Source organism: Saccostrea echinata, unplaced genomic scaffold (assembly GCF_033153115.1).
Source record: "Saccostrea echinata isolate AGI-Se365-2 ecotype Australia unplaced genomic scaffold, CSIRO_AGI_Sech_v1 ptg000025l, whole genome shotgun sequence".
NCBI classification, from domain to species: Eukaryota; Metazoa; Mollusca; class Bivalvia; order Ostreida; family Ostreidae; genus Saccostrea; species Saccostrea echinata.
The window spans coordinates 25,358,462-25,381,181 of NW_026889774.1; the positions used below are offsets into that span (position 1 = coordinate 25,358,462).

Below are 22,720 nucleotides of genomic sequence, written 5' to 3' on the forward strand. Positions count from 1 at the left end.
TTTTCGTTTCCCCAACTATTTTGTGCTGCTGACTAGTAACACATTAAAGCCGTTTAAAGTGACTTTCAATAATTTTGGCATCAAGTTTTTGATTATCGCAAAAAGTTCAATAATGTTAAGTTTATGCAGTCGAATCATAAATTCATGGGATAACATTTCTTGTGGTCTGTGGTCTTTTTTTGCGTCTGTTCCTATCTCATAATTAGCTCTTGAAAACATTTTTGAATTGTCTTCATTACTATGGTGTTTATTTACATCAGAGTGAATTATGGCACCGTTATAACTTCCGTTTCCTAGTATAAACTATCTTAGGTTTTTTCTAAGCCAAATTTGACTCAGAAGTTACTATTATTTGACGAAATTTCAAATTCTTAGGAAAAAATTCACATGTAAAATTTCAAAAATGTTTAAAAGCATTGTGCCTCGAACTCTGTGAGTTACATAAAGCACATAAATTCATACAGATAATACTATACAAAGTATACATTAACGTCAACACTATTAAATGTTAATACTAGGTTATTAGATACTAATATTCCTATAACTCTTTAAGGTTTTCTGTACAGAACTTCTAGTTTGCTAAATATTGAGCAATTTTTATTGTTGCATTTGACATTTTCACACACAAAACAAAACACAAAGAAACAAAACAAAGCACCAAAGAAACAAAACAAAACATCAAAGAAAAACAAAACAAATTAAAAAAATGACCAGTGGATAAAATATTTGTAGAAAGAAAAAAAATGCGTAGAAAATAAAAACTGTCAAATAAAACTAAACAGGAAGGGAGAAAGACCAATTGTATTCCTTTATGTAGGCCATATGGAGTTAGAATACTGACATGGTAACTGATTGGATATGTGGTTCGTACTAAAAAGAAAGAGCTCAAAGAAATACCAGCAATAAATTACAAAGAAATGATCAAAATAATTCATATAAATTATATATTACAATAATTCTCATGACGTTCGTTTAAAAGAAATGTACATTGACACATTAAAAAATATTATAAATCGACTTCAAATATGACCTTAATAATCTTTATTTTGATTGTATACTTTGATATAAGAATACATTGCATTATTAAACGTATCACGGTTTTGTTTAAATCTGAACTAAATGGACTCGACCTGATCAGAATACATTCATCGTATAAGTAGATTTATAATGCAAGTACATTTGAATGCAAAAATTCAAACATATAATCGTTTTCAAAAGCTTGACGTGAAAATCATTTTTATATATGTTCAGAAGTGAACCATTTATTGAAAACTTCGTTGTTAGCAGACTTGGTTTGTCAGCAATGTTTGTTCTTCACAAATTTACCAGCAGATGCATATCACATTCGAATTTCAAACCCGAATTTGGTCATGCTTTTACAAAATCCATATCTTTTCAATACTGTTTTGATTAAGCATCAAGTCAGTTCTTGGGTCCTTGTTGACAGATCAAGGTTTCTGAGCTTTTTAGTGACAGAAATGTCATACATTTCATATCAGGTGATTTTTTGTAATGTCTTTGATGTTTGCATTTTGTTTAAAAAGAAGACTTTTTTGGCCCTTATCTTAATAAAGTATTTCAAAACAACATTTGGCGAATACGCCCTCTGTATGTTAATAAGAATGAATCCAAATGACCTTGGTGTAGTCAATACTTTATATATCAATCTTTATTGAGTCCAAATGACCTTGGTGTAGTCAATACTTTATATATCAACAGCATAATGACACATTCATTCAACCTTTACAAAAGTATTCTATTGAATCAATTTCTCACGCTTACCTTTTATGCAGAAAAGGAAAAATTCAAAAGAATCTCAAAATCCCATAAAACACACACGCACACTGAGAGAGAGAGAGAGAGAGAGAGAGAGAGAGAGAGAGAGAGAGAGAGATGTACATGTATCAATGATTTGAATTCAGTATCTTTAAGGCAGGCTCACACTTTTATCATTTCAATATAGATTGAAGTTATTCTAAATGTAAAGATTTTAAAACTGTGCAATAGTAAAATTCTGTATATATCTACTTTTAATGTATATTATATACTATTTACACCTTACACATGAAGTGAAAATAAATTATTGGGTCAAATGTAATAAAAAAAAAATTAAAAATTGCGAAAGTCATCCCAACCACAAATTTAGAAAGTGCTGCCTTAATTATCTATTTATTTACTTAATAAATAATTACTAGTAACTGTTTTTCAGACTTCCGAACGTGTTTTTAAAAGTATCTTAAAGAATGTAAAATACAACACATTAAATAAGATAAGAATTATCTGTTGAGTTGGAGTATTTTCATACAACGTAATTGCAAATGACTCTTCCTATTTTCATTTTCCAGATAAACCCTCATCCTACTTTAATCCAAGTAAGAGTGCTTTTAAAAGCTTTTAGCATATGTCCGATTGTCAAAACTTATAATTCACAATCAACAGGTCAATATAGAATTTAATTTATGTTTTATAATGACAATATCCCAATGTTATACTATAGCTTGACAAAACCCCCACTTTTTGATAATTAGCTGTATTAATATTCAGTAACACCCTTTGGATTATTGAAAAGATAAAAGGATTTAATAACTATACTGAGTTTTTTGACCAATACAAACCAAACTGAATACATTACTTTAATACATATGTATTTCCTTTTCCTAACACATGGTTCCATTTTTATTTCATACATTCTGAACATAGCCACTCATGCGCATATAGTTATGTAAATTTTTATGTAAATTACAGGAAAGAAAACTTTTCTTCGCGGAAAGACAGTTTTTCTTAATCAGAAAACTGTCAAAAGTGAAAGAATCAAATTCAAAATGTCTGGAAAAACTAAAAATTTTAGTAGGATAATACATATTTCGATTTCTCAAAAATATAATATGTAAAAGTGCAATATACATAATCATTTTATCTGTCTTACCAAAAGCAAAAAGTATACACATACTATCTGTCTAATCAAAAGCGGATTAACCTCACCTTAAGTAAATCGAAATCTTTTGCACCAAGAATTTTTATATGATAAAAAAAAATTAGAATGACGAAGAATGATAAATTTCATATTTACTATAAGCAGTACGAATCGTAAACAAGGAAAAGACACAGACCTCTAGAAATGTCAGAGATGTGATCAGGTGCCTAAAACAGTCAGACACCAAAGTAATCCATAGTCGTAATAGAATTAGAGTACAAATACTTGCATGTATAATGTAAACATAACGAACAATGATAATTCTCATAAATCCAATGAACAAATCAAATACTGAACATGGCAAATACACGGACCCCTGGAAATACCAGAGATAGGATCAGGTGTCTAGAAGGAGTAAGCATCCCCCCTGTTGACCCGTCACAACCGCCTTGAGCCCTTTGTATTGATCAGGTATAGTATGAAACAGATCAGTTTCATAAAGATTTAAATACTGACTTATAATTATTAAGAGCAATAGGATTTCTATAGTTTGCTTGAAGTCCTTGTGTTAATTAATATTTGGAAGGTCCTATGTTGTCTCTCTCAAGATAAAGAACAATGAAACCCTGCATGCGCCAAATTATGGAATGTCCAAAAATCAGTAACCTTTATTGGTTTATAAAATTACACAAGTAGTCTTTTTTCGCAACCTCAACAACATCCACAAAACACAGAAAAGATCCACCTAGGAAATGTAATTTGAATGCAAATTAATACCCCAAACAGGAATAAAACTGTCACAAAGTCATTTAGAATTTCTTTTCAAGAGAAGATATGTAGATCGATATGTACGGCTGATGTGACTGGTCGACAAGGAATGCTTACTCCTCCATGACACCTGATCCCACCTCTGATGTTTTTAGAAGTCCGTGTTTGCTCTGCTGTCGATTTGTATTGATTCAATGGAGTTTTGAGCTTGACTACTGTTCGTTATCTACATATTTCACCAAAGAATTTTAAATGGAATATTGAAAAAGAGAGTATGTAATATTTTCATCGAAAAATATATGAGTTACAATTTATATGTAGAACCACCCATATTAAGTATGTGTATTAATATCAGTATAGTTAAAACATTGGTTGGATGGATTATTTCCTGACTTGATTTACGGTAATAAAAATATTAAAACTATCATATTTGTGTTTTGTGCAATTTATTTTTTTTTAGTTTAAACGGCAATGCATCTCATATGTCTTTGTACAAACTCTACATGTTTTTTCTTCTAATATCTGTAAAATATAACTGTTAGAAATTCAGTCTAAATTTTATCAAGCATTTAAAGAATAATAAAGTACATTTTCGAATCAAATCAATGTCAGTGCATATAAAAAGTATTTTTAAACTAAGTATCTTTCCCATTTTAAAGAACTTTGCACTTTTAGTTCTCCTCTTTAAGGGAACATTGAACTCTTTTCCTTTGTTTTGAAGAGAAAAACCAAAGTATGACTAATTTATAAATTTCACATGACCTAATGTATGTATCTATATCTGTTGCCCTGGATGTGGTGCATTTAGGTGGATTTAACTACCAACCGTAATGTAATTGACAGTAATTGTTTCTCATAATTAATTAAAATTATACTCACCACATAATCTGTTCATCGCCCATGTTGTAAATTTGTAATTGTGTCAGGCTGCAAACCACATTAGACATATCATATTACTCAAATCCTGCAAGTTATGTTTGCTTGTAAAACTGGAAAATAATTCCAATGTGTTTCACCTTTAACCATTCTTCACTTACTCATCTCTTCTGTCATAAAAACAAGCCAAGACGAAGATTTTTTGACTGTTGCATTATACTCTTATATATTCAAAGTTCCATTTCATGAAACAGCATATCTCAATGGGAGTGATAAACTTAAAAGTAAAACTCTATGTTTTTTTTTTTTTAAAAAAGTGGAGTGTTATAACTTCAATCTGCCAAAAGTAAAAATTGCAGTAAATATCGATGTTGAAGAATTCAATTGTCGACGAATGTCAAGGAAAACAAATGTCACTTGAACAAAAGAGCTAGGTTCACTTTTCCCATAAAATGACTCTGCCCATATACCATTTAACTGACCAAGACCCAGTGTCCCATTTCAAGTATCAATATATAGAAGTTATTTCTTATACAAAAATGTGTCCTCTGAGAGTCCAGGTGTTAAAAAAAACTTTGTGAAATTGCAATGTTCTTGAATTTTGCAGAAAAAGGGGACCGGGTGTGTGAAAAACAAGAGCCCTTCCATTAATCCAAATAATAAAAAGTATTATAAACTTCAGATACAGTTCCTTCTTTTTAAAATTGCACATGTTGGATCGGAGGCAAAACATTGAATAACAGCTTATTGTTTTGGCCAATTTTGAAGAAAGTTTCAGGATTTAAGGATAATGGTTCAATCCATGACGTCATTATATACATGGACTAGCGAGGAAGTTACGCCATTTGTAATATATATGAAGTCACCAAGGATCCAAGTGTTTAATGTATTTTCAAATAAAACTGGACAGTTTTGATTTTTCAGAAATGCACAGGGCCAAAAAAAAAAAGCCCAAAATGAATCTTGTTCTTTATGCTTTGTTTGTAATAATAAAAAAAATAATATAAGGCTCCATCAATTTCTGAAATCATTCTCAAAGTTTACTGAATATTAACTTAATATGTTTGTATGAAATTGGATAATGGAAAAAGGTCAACACAACAACTAGTGTATAAATTTTAATACGAATCGTGAACAGGACAACCCCACCGACACCTGAAAAGACAAGAGGTATGATAAGGTCCCCAGAAGGAGTCAGTCTCCCCCGTTGACCGGACACTTTCGCAGTGAACCTTGTTTACTTAACAGAAGAAGGGAGTAGTCCGTTGTGAAAACTAGTGTGAAACAATTACAATCTTATGATCCACGACAGTAAAGAAAAGACTTAAAGAACATAAAATCAAAATCATTGAAATTCCTGTAACATCAACATATTTGTCAGTAGTTTGCCTCGGTTTATCAATTGATCGTACTAAGAGTATAATCTCTTGCGTACCAAAACAGCTGGAGGTTTGTGATTTAGAAGAAATTTTTCAATTAAATAAGACTGTTAGTAAAAGCTGAATTACTAGGTGTGGAATCAAATCCAAGTTCTTCTGAAAGTTGGTTGTACTAAAAAATAAAACACTACTGAATTAAAGGCTTATGAAATGAAATTATTGACATTATTAAAATCGTTCAAACATCGATATGATGCCATTTTGATAACAAATTAAATGATACATAACAAAATGAATAAATCCATAAACAAATAAAAAATCTATGAACAAAGAAATACATGCAAATAAATAAGTCCGGACAAATAAATAAGTGTGAAAATAAAATTATAAATTTGAAAAATAATAAGATAAAAAGAAATAAAAATAAAATGATCAAAGAAATAAATTGATAAAAAAAATTTAGATACTCCCGACCGTAGGAATTAAAAAATATGTGGTTCTCCAATAATGGAGACGAAATTTTTTTTTTTTTTTTTTTTTTTTTTTTTTTTTTTTTTTTTGCTATTAGATTGCACAAATTATCTACTAAATATATAAATATTTTAATATGTGTTTTACATTGTAATGGGTCAATGGTTGGCACATTATTCACTTTTTTTTTTTGTTTAAAAAAGGAGGAAATGTCTCTTTATATCATTTGTGCAAAACCTGTCTTTGCCAAGTTTTGATAGGTCAGAAAAAAATTGTTTCCTTCTGCTGAATTAGAAAAACAGATTTTTTTTTTATTAAAACATGTCGGTGACACATTGACATATTTGACCCAAGGAAAAAGGTCAACTAAAGGTACCACTGTTCCTTGGAATATAGGTTAAATATATTAATTTCGTGATTCTGGGATTTTTGAAAAGTCGAGACCTAGTAAGGGTTTTTGAAGCATTATATTATGATTTAATTTCTGCAAGAATATAGTTAATTGCATTTTGCCCATTTTAATTTCAACGTGAACAAATAACCAAATAGTTTTAAAACTCAACATTCCACTAATTTCTTGCTCAATCTCGAAGTAGAGAATTTAAAGTAGAGAAACCATGGGATATTTAGTGCTCTCCAGCCTCCGGAAATCTGCTTGTCCTGATGAAAAGATGTGATCATTTATATTTCAAATGTGAAGAAGCTTTTGTAATAATATTCAAGAAATGATAATGAACTCTCTTTGTTCTCCAGGGACCAAAAATATATCATCAATGCCATGTATTAGTTCTTTTTTTATTTTACATGGAATGGACAATTCGACATCCCTTTGAGATATGTTGGGAAAAATAGTAATTGCACATTACCAAAGATAGATTAACAAATAGGTTCCAATACGTTTTAAAACAATGGAGGAAAGTAAAATTGTGTGGGTAGGTTTTATCTTTAAAAAACAAACAAAAACAAAAAAAGTGGAATTTTCTCTTTATTTGCAAACTGTTTTAGTTCAAAAATACCTACACTATATACCAAGCTTTTCTACTGACATTAACAATGTATCTGTATGTACAGATATGCATGAAGTGAAAAGAGGTGAAGATCATAAGTTTTTTCTCTTTTTTCTCATTTTACCTGCTCAAGGAAACTAATGGAAATCGTGTTTTCGTCGGCACATATTCATCATTATAATCGATCTTAGAGAAAAAAGGGAGAAGGGGGCGTTACAAAAACAGTTCACTGGTCTAGCAAATTAAAATTTCTGAAATTTCCGAAAAGATATTTTAATCTCTATATTTATGCAAGTTATATAAGTACATTTTCTTCATTCATGTCTAAAAAAAAAGTAAGACAATTGATCATGATTGATGAATGTGGGTGAAAAAATATGTTTGTATATTTCAAATTTGAATTAGACTTTACAAGTTCGCAGTTACTAAAGACCTTTACATAAAAGTTAACTGCCCACAGAAACACTCATTAACACCTTTAATGCGGAATCAATCTTATTTTAGTTCTTCACTTATCTTCAATATATTTGTTTTTCTGGAAAATATGCGTAAAAAAAACTTGATAAACAATAACACTTTCATTGAATATCTCGTTGAGGTTTATATATTTTTTGCACAAGTAAACAACAGACTATAAACTGATGATGATGAATACGTGTGGGGGCGTTTGGGATTATGTGTAAATAAAGGTAGGAATGTATAAAGTTTAAGTTTCCATTTATCAGCAGAGAGAGAGAGAGAGAGAGAGAGAGAGAGAGAGAGAGAGTAAAAGGTCATGCCACATAGTTTTGAAAATGGAGGGTATCAAAACGAATATAAAGAATAAAAAACTCAATAAAATAAAGATATACATGTATTATCCTATATTACTTAAAAGGATAGACATTAATGTATGGTTGTATCATTTAACCCACAGTTTATATTATTTTATTCATTATCCTTATACTAATGAGAAAGATTTTGTTTGTTGTTTAACTTCCCTCTTGCAAATTTTTCACTCATATGGGGACGCAACCACTTGCAGGTGGAGGGCTACAAATTTAGACCTTTACTCGGCACTCAGGGCCATTGAGCAGTAAGTGATCTTTTTCGTGCCAACACCTTCTGTGACACGGGACCTCGGTTAATACGGTCTCATCCGAAGGACCGATTTGCACGTTCCACAGTTTCGAACCCGCGACGTAAGAATTAGCTCCTTTTTCCGCGACTCTAAAATAGACTCCCCAACCACTGCGCCACACGGGCGACTAATGAAAAAGGTAAAGATAAGAAAAAATATACAAAGCAATACAAATTTGTGAACACTTAGCTACGTTAAGGAAGGCTGAGATCACATTTGTGATGCACTGAATGGTAAGTATCATGGTGATTTCACTAAACATTTAACAAGTGACAAAACTCAATCTTACCACATAATGTTGAGTAAACAACAACTTGAACCAATTTTTCATTCCATATCTACTGGTATGCAAAAACAAAATTCTGAACACTTATTGCATATCTACTTGATACCATCAGTCATATTCAATATAATTTGGCTTCTTCGGTTTAAGAGTTCTGGGAGCCATTTTTTTAAAAAAAAAAAAAAAAAAAAAAAAAAAAAAAAAAAAAAAACCATATGCCCCCATAATAAAAGTGAAAATTCAAAAACGATATTGGAAATCTACAGTTCAACACAAATCAAAAATATAGAAAGTATTGATTCGCTACTGTTTAATTGTAAAAACAAAAATAGGAAGATTGTGAAAGACGGACATACAGACCTGGGAGAAAAATTATACAAGACTTTTTTTCATAAAAATTCTAAAATAAATTTTAAAATTGTAATATTACAAAATTTGACAGGCGGATGCAAAGACCGGGAGACAAATAATATCCGACTTTTACTAAAAAAAAAAGCATACGACCTTTTTCACACTTTTAACAACCACTCCCCAAGATAAATTAAAGACCAGACTTTGTAGTAAACTGCTTCGTCAATAAAATAAAAATGGAACTAGTAAATTTGCATGCCTTGTCATTGGTCATCTGCATTTTTTTTTTTTTTTTTTTGTTAAAACATTTTGATTCTACACACAACTAACTACTACGAGGATGATATCAGAAACACTCCTGAGTTTTCTTTGGCATTATCTAATAATTTTCAGAGACAAGATTTTCCAACAACTGTTGGAATTTTGAAGGGTAATAATTGTGCCCATTATGAGCAGACCTGTTTTTGTATTAACATGAAAAAGATTTTTTTTTTCAAAAACAACTTCTACAGGAAAAGAAGAAGTTTTTTTACTGTGGCTTTCAATTCGACATTCAGATATATCGACGACATTTTATAAATTTAACTATATTCAGGTTCATACCTACGTTGATTCGAGATAACCGTTTGAACTCGAAATAAAACACAACTTTATGATAAATTGAATTACTTCAACTTTTCTATCGTCAACTTACCTTATTGTTGTAGGTAATATACCATTATCAGCTGCACATAGAGTTTATGTACCCCAAATTGATACGATGAGCAAGGGTATGTTCACTTACGAACAATTTCGAAAACGAGCCATCTATTGACAAATAAATAGTTTCAAGAATCTCAATCTCGTTTAAAGTCAACATTTCGAAAATTCTATGATCAAAACAATGACCTTGTTTACAAATACAATCTGTTGTTAAGTCGAATGTTGACTGACATCTTTCATATCGATGATCTTCACAGTTAATTGTCTAAGAGTTTTTCTGTTTACCCGATCATGCCAAGGAGCACATTGTGATTGTGACCGGCGGGCAGGCGATGCTTACTACTACATGGCAACTGAGGTTTGTGTTAGCTCTGTACAAAATTTTATTGTTTAAATGAACTTTTCAGTATAATCAATGTTCCTGATCTTTACATTTCATACATAAAAAATGAGTGGTTCAAGTATATGCATAGGATAAAAGTACTAAAAGAATGAGCATGCTTTTAACAGAATAGGCTGTGGATAACTAGAGTAGAGAAAATCAGTTACTGATTCATCACACTACAAAGAAGCATACAAAAGAATTCGACAAAATACTATCTATCAGTGAAGTGAAAATAAGGTATTTCCAATATAGATCACAATTCATGCACGATACTTGATGTTATATCGAAGAAATCCTTAGTCAATATTAGTATAAAAAAAACAAGGGCCTAGCAATTTGTATGAAACAGTTCATTCTAAAAATTGAATCCACATGGCGGGTGTGACCGGTCGGCAGGGGATGCTCACTCATCCATGGCACCTGATCCCACCTCTGATGTTTTTGGAGGTCCGTGTTAGCTCTGCTCCCAATTTGTATTGGTTTAATGGACTGAGAGCTTGAATACTCTTCGTTTTCTCCATATTTCATCCAACGATAGCTTGCCTTTTTTGAAACAAGAGCATTTAGTGATTTGTATTACAACACGGAGGAAGCTGACAACGGAAAAACTGAAATCCCTCTGTTTGTCATATACTTAAGTTGTCATTTGCAACTGACTATTTACGTCTATAGTCGATAAAATATCGCTATAGAAAAAAACGTGTGGCAGACTCCGAAGTTTCTTTTATTTTTAGTGTTCTGGAATATATCGAGTGAAAGAGAAAGTTACAATTTAGGTATAGACTGACATTTTAAAAATCACGTTTTCATATATTTATCAAAATGAAAAAAAAGTGAAGATAACGAATAGTAATCGATCACCAAAATCTTCTATACAATACCATTTTGTGAACAGGGCATACAACATGGACCCCTGAAATTTCTGACTTGAGATCAGATGATAGGAGGATAAAGCATCCGCTGTTGACCGGTCAAACCAGCCGTGACCGCTATTGTATTGATCAGTTAGAGGGGATAATTTTTACTCAAATTTGATATAGAAACAATGGATGCAATTGGTTTGAAACATGTCAGGCAAATGTAATATGATGCTAACGAACATTTATCAAGCTCAAAAGTTCATTTAAACAATACATATAAGGAGCAGAGCAAACACGCATGGACTTCCAAAAACATCAGAAGTGTATATTAAGACAAGGACATTATAACAACCATAGGTTTTTAAACGCATTTTAAATGAAAAAATGTGCTGCTTCAACGTAGATTTGTCTGTAAATCTAATCTTCCAAACAATAGAATACAGAACAAAGTCATAATAATAAGAAATACTTTATCAAACTGTTCGTCCTAGGATATATAAATATGAATAAAGAAAAACACATTTTATTCAAAATGCATACCTGAAATAGATTTAAAAAATTAAATAAGGTTATGATAACATGCAAATGATGAGTTATGCATAAAACTACATTTTGAGTATTCTTTTCACTATATTTCACGACACTGATTTCACACACTTCATGTCTTCAAACACATTAGATAAAACCATAAACATACATGTACAAATCAGAAATAAACATCTCTCTCACAGAAAATGAATGATAATTTCAATAATAGTATTACCCGTTTACGACAACTCATAAGAAGTAAAGCATATTATACAAATATTATGTGGTAATTTTTAAGATATGAAGATTTTGAAGTAAATTTGTATTAATTCTAATATTTTTATTTCCAGTTAGTAAAAGTTGTCGAGTTCTGGGGAGATATTCCTCTCGTGTAAGAGTTGAAATGTTGTTGTTCTGAAACCACAAGTCTAAAATTCCTTCTGGAAGTGATCTAGGAAGTTCTCTCAGTCCGACATTTCGACAATCAACAATAGTGACGCCGCTGATAGACCGTTCGTAGCATGAGCATTCAACCGGGCAATTAGCTATGTCTTTGGGACAGTAGGTTTCTGCTTCTGGAACTTGCGTTACCGGTATATATCTTAGTTCTTTTGGATTAGAACACTTCCAGTCGTTAAAGAAATATTCGTTTCCTCGTAGAAAACCTTTAGCTAGGGCATATTTTATAAATCTAGTTAGATGGTTAATTTTACAATCACAGTTTATTGGATTGTCGGTAAGAATCAGATGAAAATATTTCAGTAGCATAAGGAGTTTCATTCTGAGTACAGCAGAATTTCTAGTAGAGATATCAGTCCCAAAATACTTAAGATGAAGATTATTTATTTTACTGCCGGTGAGGTCAATCCTTTTCAATTTCCGAGGAGATCTCGTTAGCAATTCATCTTCTGTTGTTGTCTGACCTTGTGCGTTTCCTTCTGCCAGGAGAGAAAAATCTAAATCAAGTAACATTTGCGTAAAGTTCTTAAAGTCGATATTAGTATACCGGAGACTAACATCATACAAAGTTTTGAAATAGAAAATTGCCTCAGGTAATTCTTTCATTGGATTACCATCAAGTGTCAAAGACTGAAAAGATACAGAATATGCTGGAAACATGGAGTAACTGATTGTGACAATACGGTTATATTCAAGTCGTAAGTCTTCTAGATGATGTAATCTTGAGAAAGCATTTGACCCAATTATTGTTATGCTGTTGTTTGAAAGGTCAAGGTAGACAAGCTCTGTATTATCATAAAACATCTCATCAGGAATAATGGACAGGAGATTGGCATGAAGATTTATGTGCCTGAGGCGTGTGAGGCCGCGGAAAATATTGGCAGGAATGTCTGATAATAAATTCTCGCTTAGGTCGAGATGCTGAAGACCTTTTATTCTGGAAAAAGTGAATGGTCCTACAGACATAAGTCCATTCCTTGAAAGCTTTAACATGTCTAGATGCCCATCAAACATAAAATTTGTCAAAACCTGTGTGTTATTTGAGTTCAAGTTTAGCACACGCTTCCAAATGTTTGGTTCGATTTCAATGTTGAAGACCGATGCTGAGTCGTAAAATCCAGTCTCTGAATACGACATATTATTGTTAAATCTGAAGGTTTCATTATTCCAAGGAAATGAAGGCGGTACTTTCAGAGAGGAATCCGATATTTGCAAATCTTGTAAGTTTGGAAATCTTGTTTTGAGGTAGAGAAGATCTTGATTATTTAAGTCCCATCTTCGAAAAAGTAATTGTTTAATGTTAGGAAACGTTCCGTTGCACCAGAAAAGTCTTGAAATATTAATGGAATTTAGGTTCTGCGGAAGAATAATGCCGATAGCTGTGGCAGAACTCCAGAATCCACAGTCTGCGTTGACTACGCTAGACCCATCACAGTATGAGTGGCTCACCAGGGGATACGTGTCAATAAATGATAAATGGTTGATCTTTACCCTCTGACTGATGGCGTTTAAACTGTCCGTAGTGAGAAGACATTTATCTATCTGAATCTGAAATAACACATTTGAATATTTTGGTCTTACATCAGGTATAAGATGAATTATAGCTCTGGAGGAACACCGTAAAACCAACACACCGACCATTTGGTGTCCATCGAAGTGATAACTTTCCATTATATCTGAGGTCCTGAGGTAGCATTCGTTTGATACTGGAGGGATAAGATAAAACCCTGTTACATTGGTCTTCAGGGGCTTGTTGTTCATTTTCATAACATTATAGGAAGGAGAAGAGACTTTGGCTGAAATGCATTCTGGGATGCCACACTTTGTCACGATGTTAGCGGTAGAAACATAAACAGTCAAAATGCAGAGATGCAGAAAAAAATTAGAGTTTAAATGCATATTGAGGAAATCCATTTTATCAAAACCAAAATTTTTCCGTACTTCTTGTCAGCTGCAGGCAAACGTAAGAAATAGCAAGAGTTCACAATAAGATTTAGTGTTTGGCAAGAAAGTTATTTTTCGAGTATTCAGTAGAAATTAACAACTTTTCGACTTGTCGATCGCACTTCTAGGTTCTGCTTGAAATTTTGATATGGTTGGTTATATTGTAAAGCACATGTTCAGGTGGACCTATCAGCGCCCGAACAGCAAGTCAAGTGGTGAAATCTTTTCTGTTGCTTCCTGTAAGAGAATAATTATGTACATATTTAGTAAATATTAACTGTTAAAACTTGGTTAAGATGTATATGTTAAACTGGTCCGATTGGAGATTCAATGAATTCATGAATGATATATTACATCGTAAAAAGGGCGATTGTTGGTTCACGTATGTCGATAAGGCTATGTCTTGATCATCCATCAAGAGCATTGTAGATAGTGATTTATGACCAGTAAAAACGAATCATGGGTCAACTTATGTTTAATAATTTTTCTTGTATTTAATAATTATTAATATACTTCTTCATTCAAATCCTAACCTTTATTACGAAATTTTAAAATATTGTTATCAATTTTTTTTTAAAAAGTTACTAGTTCTGTCACATGCCCAGTTAAGTAAAAAGTCATAATAGACGATACTTTTAATTTTATCATTGACCTTGAAGATGAATGCAACCCGACATTATCCTGACCTTCACAAAATATTCGCACTTATTTCAAGATTTAACGGAGATTTACTTTTTGGACACACTAGTGTTTAGAATTGAAATCAGAAAACTAAGATGTTTGATCTCGAAGATAGAAATTAACAGTGATTTCTGAAAATTCAAGAACGGATCTTTTTTTCATGCGAAAATGGTTTCGATGAACTTTTGAGCTTGATAACTGTTCGTTATCTCCATATTTCATTCAATTAGATCTCGATTTAATAAATTTTAAGCTTTTGTAGACATTTAATCCTCAATTCTATTCACAAAAATTGCACAGAAGGACAGTAAAAACCTAAGAGGTTCATCCTTTTGCAAGCATGATTGCTCAACTGCATTAAAGAATCCATTGTTTATTTAAAGTATTAGTGCTTTAAAAAATATATACTTATTTTACTTTTATAAACTCTGTTTTCATTTTCTAAAACTGATAAATTCCCTTTGCCCTAGAATGAAAAATATAACTATTGATAGTTTAAGGTAACAAACCTTGGCGAAAATCGAAATCAAGTCAATATTGAAGTTTAAATGCGAAACAAGAAAATGTTGAGATGTCTTTTCACTTACCTATTTAGTAATAGAAGGGAAATCCACAAACTGTAGAGTTTGGTGGAGGCGTGAATTTTCTCCCAATTTCATTTTTCATTTTAAACAAAAATTTAAATCTCTTAAGAAAATTAATTATAATGTCTTCTATGTCATACTATGCGGAAATTTGGTAGGACATGATGCACTGTGCTTTAAAGAATGTAGGCCAAGGGAAGAGCATATGCGTGTTTTCTTTAGATAATAATAGAAGATATGAACATTTAGATGTGAAATTCTTTTTTGAAACATAGTAAAATTGACATGTTGATATAATTAATTAGGTTTTTGTCAAATGTTTGATAAAACAAAAGAGAAAACAAAGAATATTAAACAGCGTAGGTGAAATAAGAATAAGACAATGCATGGAAATCAAATATGACAACTCAGCTCATCTTAAAGACGCCTGTTAATGAGAAGAGGCGACTTTTTAACGATATCTGCTAGACACCATGTTCGGTGACCTATATTCATAGAAGTGTAAAAATTTGATAAAAATTACTTGCGTTAGCTATTTCTGAAACGGCTAAGTCGATTGTACTTTGAGATGTATTTTATTTAAATATATATATATATATATTAAATTTTCACAAAATATCTTTTTGTATAAAATTATATAAAAAAGAAAGCAACAAAAACAACAGAATATAGTTATTACTAAAATTACTCCAATGATTTTATGTTGATTGGTCATTGTTTAAGACCGAATCGGCAATATTTCGGCGGTTTTCTATTAGTTGTAATTAGTTCTTAATTTAATCTCTTTTAAAGTTCTTATGTTTAAATCTTTAAAAAAGAGAAGGATATTGTTTGACATATGTCGTGTAAGAGACATTTTCACGTATTATTACTGACAAAAAATTAGAACAAAGTTTATGAATATTAATATTTGCACTTCAAACGTAGTTTTTTGGGTGCAGATTCAAAATATATTCTTTTTAGATATTTTTCACAGAGCTTTGCCTTCAAATCTTAAAGTACACATATCAAATAAGAAAACATTTCCTTTACAGATTCAAATGGTTAAAGACAAGGATAGGGCGTTTTGGACCATGGGCAAGAGAAATATGCCTTATAAATTATACTTTAACAAATAGAAATTTTAAACATCAGTTTATTAAAACAAACACAAAAATTTTGATTAGAAATATTAAGCAATTCAAAATGAACAAACTAAAAGATAAGATTAAAAATGCACTTTCTTTATATGTTAAGAATTTTACTTGAATAACTATTATTGGTATGATTACAGTTTTAACGTATAACACTATAATATCAATTGTATTACATATACTTTATTAATAACAAACTTAAAAAAAATAACGGTGTACTGAAATTGTGGATAAATGTTTTCCACTTTTTAATGCAAGGAAAATGAAACGAATTTTACCATTAAATGCTTCAGGCATCTTTATGCTATTAAACATTGAAATACATTTCATACATCGATACGGGAACTCTCTGATGTCTTGGAGAAATGATAATATATTGATATTTTAAACATGAGGTGATGTTTCTGGCGTTTTCCTCCACTGCAGATTTAGACAAGAAATTCTATATTCTATTTTTTTTATACGAAAAATTTTGACTTGTAGATTTTTAAGAGTTATGCAATCTTCAAAAATTGAAACTATTTGAAAAAAACTATATATATATATATATATATATATATATATATATATATATATATATATATATATATATATATATATATATATATATATATATATATATATATAGTCACTACTCTAAATTGATTTACAGCGATTTAAAAAAAATAATATAAAATATAAATTTCACCAGTTGCAATGTAAACAAAACGCACACCTGTACAAGAGTAAATTTGTGTGTTACAAAATATTGTCACCACATTGTATGAATAATTCATATATTGTCACCTCAAAATTCTTTATGGCAGAATTCAGCACAATAAAAGTAATTTGTAATTGCCGAGATGTCCTTGGAAAGCGATCAAAGATGTATACGTTAAATGCCTGTATATATGCATATTGTTTAAACTATGAGCTTTATCAATTGCAGTAGTCTTTATACTGAATTGCAGTAGTGTAAGCTTTGAATGACAAACTTACCACAGTGTGTTGAAGGAATGGACTAGATATTGGTAATTTGGGTTAAACTCTTTATTTATATGTGCAGTTTCTTACAAATGACAAAATATATTGGATAGTAAACATTCGACACAAAACCCCCATTCTGATGAAAAAGACTAAAATTTGATTCGTTGCTTTCATCCCATGATATCCTATTCGATGCAATCTTTCTGATATTTACTACCATTTACTTATTTTGCTAAAGTGACGTCACAATCAAAGTGTCAACAAATAAAAAGCTATCTTTTGCCCTGAATATAATTAGCATAGTCTTCTTCAATAAATAATTGGATATGTATACCATTATTTAGACCTAAGCTCATCAAGGCGACCTATTTTATAGATGTTTTATTATAAGGTCGTAAAAGAATTTCACTACATGAGAATAATTGTTAAACATCATCCATTCGGTGATAAATCACCTATCTACGTCATTGATTACATTATTTCTAACGTCAAGATTTTCTCTTTCTGCTTGTAATGGTCTGTCAGCCTACACTTAGAATAAAAACTGGTGGCAATAACATCTATTAGAATGACCTCCTTGTTTAAATAAAACACTGTATCAGAATGCTGATTATCCTATCCACACACTAATATCAAGGAAGTAATAATTCCAAAGAATAGTGAATGAAATCATATTCATTATTTGTAATTTAAAAAAAAAGTGTATTGGTCATCCATAGTTAAACGACAAATCACTTATTTGAACAGTCGGTGTAGGACAAAATAGGAAGGCGATATGAAGAATTGGTATCGATCTAAATGTTTGATACGTCATTTCACTCTTATTTAACAGGTAAATAGTAAAAACTAAACAAAAAGTTATAATTGTAATTTTGTTATTTTTTTTATTTGGTTTCAGGGCATTGACCATTTTGTCGGTTTTTCTTTTCTTTATTCCTTTTGTATTAAAACATTCTAAAACCTTATATTACCATTTCAAGTTAAATATTTTTTAAAAAAGATATGTATATGTCTGATAAAAGATTTAGACTAACAAATTTTGAGAAGTCAACCACCATTGAGGTGTGTACGTGTCGCAAACACCAAGTAATTATGTCACATGTTCTTGTATGAAATTTTCAAGCATGACGAACTTAGATTGAAGAACTTAGAAACAGAATTTGTCCATGTGACAAACCGAAACTTGATCTATTTAAAATTGATAATTTTTCCATTCATACTTCTTGTGGTTACATTGAATTTTCCTCAAACTTGGCCAATCACGAGATTGACACTCATGCTTGTGGTTTACACTAAATATTCACATCTGCCTGGTCTTGTAAGTCATGTTAACATCGTAGATACCGATATATGTCTTAGATCGCTTTAGCCATTATAATAAACGTTTTATATCTATATGTAGTATTTAATGTTGATAATGAACCCCTCCAAAACACATTAAACGATATAAATGACAAAAACAGCAATTAAGAGATTTAAAGGGAAAAAAATTAATTTCAGTACGTGTCTACTTGTACTAATGAAAATATTTTTGGTTAAATCAAAGATGATCATGTGAGAAGTTTCCTGATCCAGAAATATTTTTTTTGCTTCCGTTTTCTTAACAAATCATTTTTTTAAAAAGGCATTTAAACAAAATTTCGGGGTAATAAGCTCTCAAAATTAATGCGATAAATTAGATTTCTGTAATATGCTGATCGAAATCAAATTTACAAGGAAAAAAGAACTTTCTGAGCATTTTCATTTGCACGTTGTTGTCTTATCCTTGTTCAGTATATTTCATAAGATAAAAGATAACAAATTTTTCGGTTGAGCAAATGGGACGTTCACAAATAAACATATTAACCTGTTCAACATATTATTTTGTGTTTCTTATGTGGACTGAAATTATCGAATGATGGAATACATTCATAAAGTTTCTCGACAATGACAAACAACAATGTACTTTTAAAATCTAGGGACGCTTACTGCTCTTAGGCACCTGACCCAACCTCTGGTTTTCCAGGGCTACCAGCTTTTGCATTGTTTACGATTCGTATTATATACCAGTTTTATGAGATTGATCACTGTTTGTTATTTCAACCTGTTAATTATAAAATATTTGAGGTACTTAAAGTGAAAACGCTTACTAGTATTGATAAATTATTCATCCAGACAGAATTTTTTACCTATTATCTTGCCAAGGGAAGTTGAATACAACCACCAGCGAAAAGAGGTTATGTTTTCATTCATGTTTGTCTGTGCTTTTATATGTTTTAATATATGTCATTATATTATATTTTAGAATAAATTTTGAAATGAGAAGTAACCAATAAGATATTGGGACTGGTCAGATTAAAATAATGCATGGATATTTTTCTTTAATTTCTCTTATTTATCGCCTGTTTACAATATATTATCAAAGGCTCTCAACAATTACTACGTACGTTTTTCTAGGCACTGTGTGGTTGATCAAGGATCATTTGGTTTTGTTAGAATTATGTAAATATCAGTATATATTTACATTTGCAAATGTTTTCCTTTATATAACACTATTAAAAGCAATGTGTATCTATATCCGTATAAACACGGGTTCCTCGCGTCATAAACGTTCGACGTAATTTCTCAGTGACGTCATAAAGGGTCGACGCGCAATCAATAGATCAAACTTGTGCCGTTGAGTTTGAAAAAATAAAACATTTCACGCATTAGAGGTTATAATCAGGCTAATAAATAATATGAATAAGTCACAAATGTAAATATAAGTAATAAGGTATCATTTTAAAACATCTATCGGATATAAATACGGGTTGGTACGAGATCAAATTTAACATAAAGCCCTTCGGGCTTTGTGGAATTTGATCTCGTGACCAACCCGTATTTATATCCCGATAGATGTTTCAAAATGATACTTTATTTCTTAAATATATGATTTTAAAAATTTCGCTTGAAAAAATGCCACACAAACAGTAAAGCTTTAACCTATAGGTTATATGTGTCACTGTGTTTGATAGAGGGTGCATACTGCTAGTTCCATATATTTTATACTTTGTATGTGCGCTTCACATTGCAGTTATAGAAATACAGAACTTTTGCACTTTGGTGCCATTGTAGATGAATACTTAACAACTATTAAACCTAACCGGACTTGACATCAGTGTTTCAAGATTTTTCTCTTTCATCTCAAAATTGGACAAAAATTCATCCTACACACAAACAAACAAGCAGTCGTTACATGTAGTTTGACTGATTGACATTTTCAATAAATAGTGCTGGGTAAATTACCTGATCAAGATCAAATTAAAGGGGTCTCGACTCGTGAGACCGGACAACAAGGAATGCTTACTCCTCCATGGCACCTGATCCCACTTATGAGTTTTCCAGGGGACTAAATTTGGCACAGCTCTCAATTCATAACAGTTATTTGGGATTTGATCTTCAATACTGTTTTGGTATCTTCATGTTATAGGCAATGTCTACATTGGAATCATTTCTAGCTTGTATATCAGGTGTGTAGAGCTTAACTTAATGATCTGATAATTTATTAAACATATAAGATATACCCCTTCCCCCTAAAAAAACACTTTAAATTTACATTGCTTTTTATTTATTTATTATTTTTGCACATTTTTATTGTGCTTGATATTTTTTTTAAATCTGAAGCGCTTTACATGGAAGTTTAACTTAAGGCATAAAAATATAATACATGTATAATGTAATAATACGATTTTAAAACGATTTACAATATTAAATATTAAAACATGTAAAATCCTTCAGTGTTTTATATACATAATAGCAATGAGACCAAAACGTCGATTGGAAAGATTTATAGAATAAAAGCAGTTTTAAACATATGTGTTTTGAGTTTCTTTTTAAAAACGATGACTGATGTTTCCAAGCGTAGATTTAGAGGGAGTGAAATATGGAGATAACGAACAGTATTCAAGCTCAAGAGTCCATTTAATAAACAATATAATTCAGGAGCAGAGCAAACATGGACCTCTAAAACATGGGATGGGATCAGATATCATGGAGGAGTTTGCATCCGCTGCCGACCGGTCATATCCACGGTGTGTTCCTTGTCATGATCGGGAAAAACGGAAAAGGTACACAATTAAAAACAGAATTTATACCGTTTAATTTTGTTTTAAAAAAGACATGATAGTCTGTGAATATGATCGTGGAAATTAGTACATGTACTATTTAATTCATTATTCAAAAGTTACTTTTGCAAATAGTACCATTTCTGTAATAGAAGTCAAATTCTCCCGACTACATTCATTTGTATTTTAAGGAGATTAAACGTATACACTTCTTTTTTCTTAAATTCTTTTCTAAAATGTGATTTGCTTCTCTGCACAAAGAATATTTATCTATTAAATGAAGTTAATTACATGTTCAATATCATTTATTGATGTAACTATAGGTAAAGTTATGAAAAGCAAGGATATTATGTTCGTTTGAATTGAAAAATTGATATTTTCACAACCATTTAAAATACCACACAGCAAGTGTTACTGGTTGACAGGAGATACTTACTCTTTCTAAGCACATGATCCTAGCGCTGGTGTTTCCAGGGTTCCGTGCTTTTGTCCTGTTTACGATACATATGGAGTACCACGTCTACCACCTTATCAATATATAAGGCTCACAGCGGGTATGACGGGTCAACTGAGGAGGTTTACTCCACCTAGACACCTGATCCAACCTCTGGTGTTTCTAGGGCTCCATGTTTTTGCCCTGTTCATAATTTCTCTTGTTTACTGGATTTATTACATTGATCTCAATTCGTTATATTCACTTTTTTTCTATTGATTTTTTTTTCTAGGTAAAACTTTTAATATAACTCATATAAATGTAATGTTCGAAAACGATTTTTGTATGCCAAGATTCAAAGAAAATAGACAAATATAGATAATTTATAAATATATAATATATAAATAAATCTATAAATAGATAAATATAGATAACAGATAATTTTCACTCTTCTTCTTCAAACCTATACCAAGCCGTCACGGGAGCTCAGTCAATAAATCGCTCGCTCCTTAAACGGAAGGTTGTGGAATCAAATCCTCGTAAAAGATCTAAATCGATAAAAAAAAAAAATAGGAAGCAAGTGCACATTCGCCAAGCCCTCTTCTTTTTTAAGTTGCGGGTCTCTCGAATGAGACCTTAAAAACCGAGGCCCTGTGTCAGGGTAGGCGTTGGCACGATAAAGATCCCTCACTGCACGAAGTTACTGAGAGCCGAGTTAAGATCTGAATTTGAATCCCTTCACTGGTATATGGTGACGTCTCTATATGAGTGAAAAATCTACGAACGGGACGCAA

The 22,720-nt window shown here is 31.1% G+C and overlaps 2 protein-coding genes across 2 annotated transcripts in view; both read right to left on the bottom strand.

The window, feature by feature from the left end:
- The window catches only part of LOC133192258 (tubulin-specific chaperone cofactor E-like protein), a 479,266-nt gene that overhangs the window by 436,318 nt on the left and 20,228 nt on the right, over positions 1–22,720 (bottom strand). The gene's annotated exons all lie outside the window — the stretch shown is intronic.
- On the bottom strand, positions 11,624–14,114 carry LOC133192773 (protein toll-like). The gene has a single exon (XM_061328782.1). The coding sequence runs from the start codon at positions 14,015–14,017 to the stop codon at positions 11,924–11,926; it is 2,094 nt and encodes a 697-aa protein (XP_061184766.1). The 5' UTR covers positions 14,018–14,114; the 3' UTR covers positions 11,624–11,923.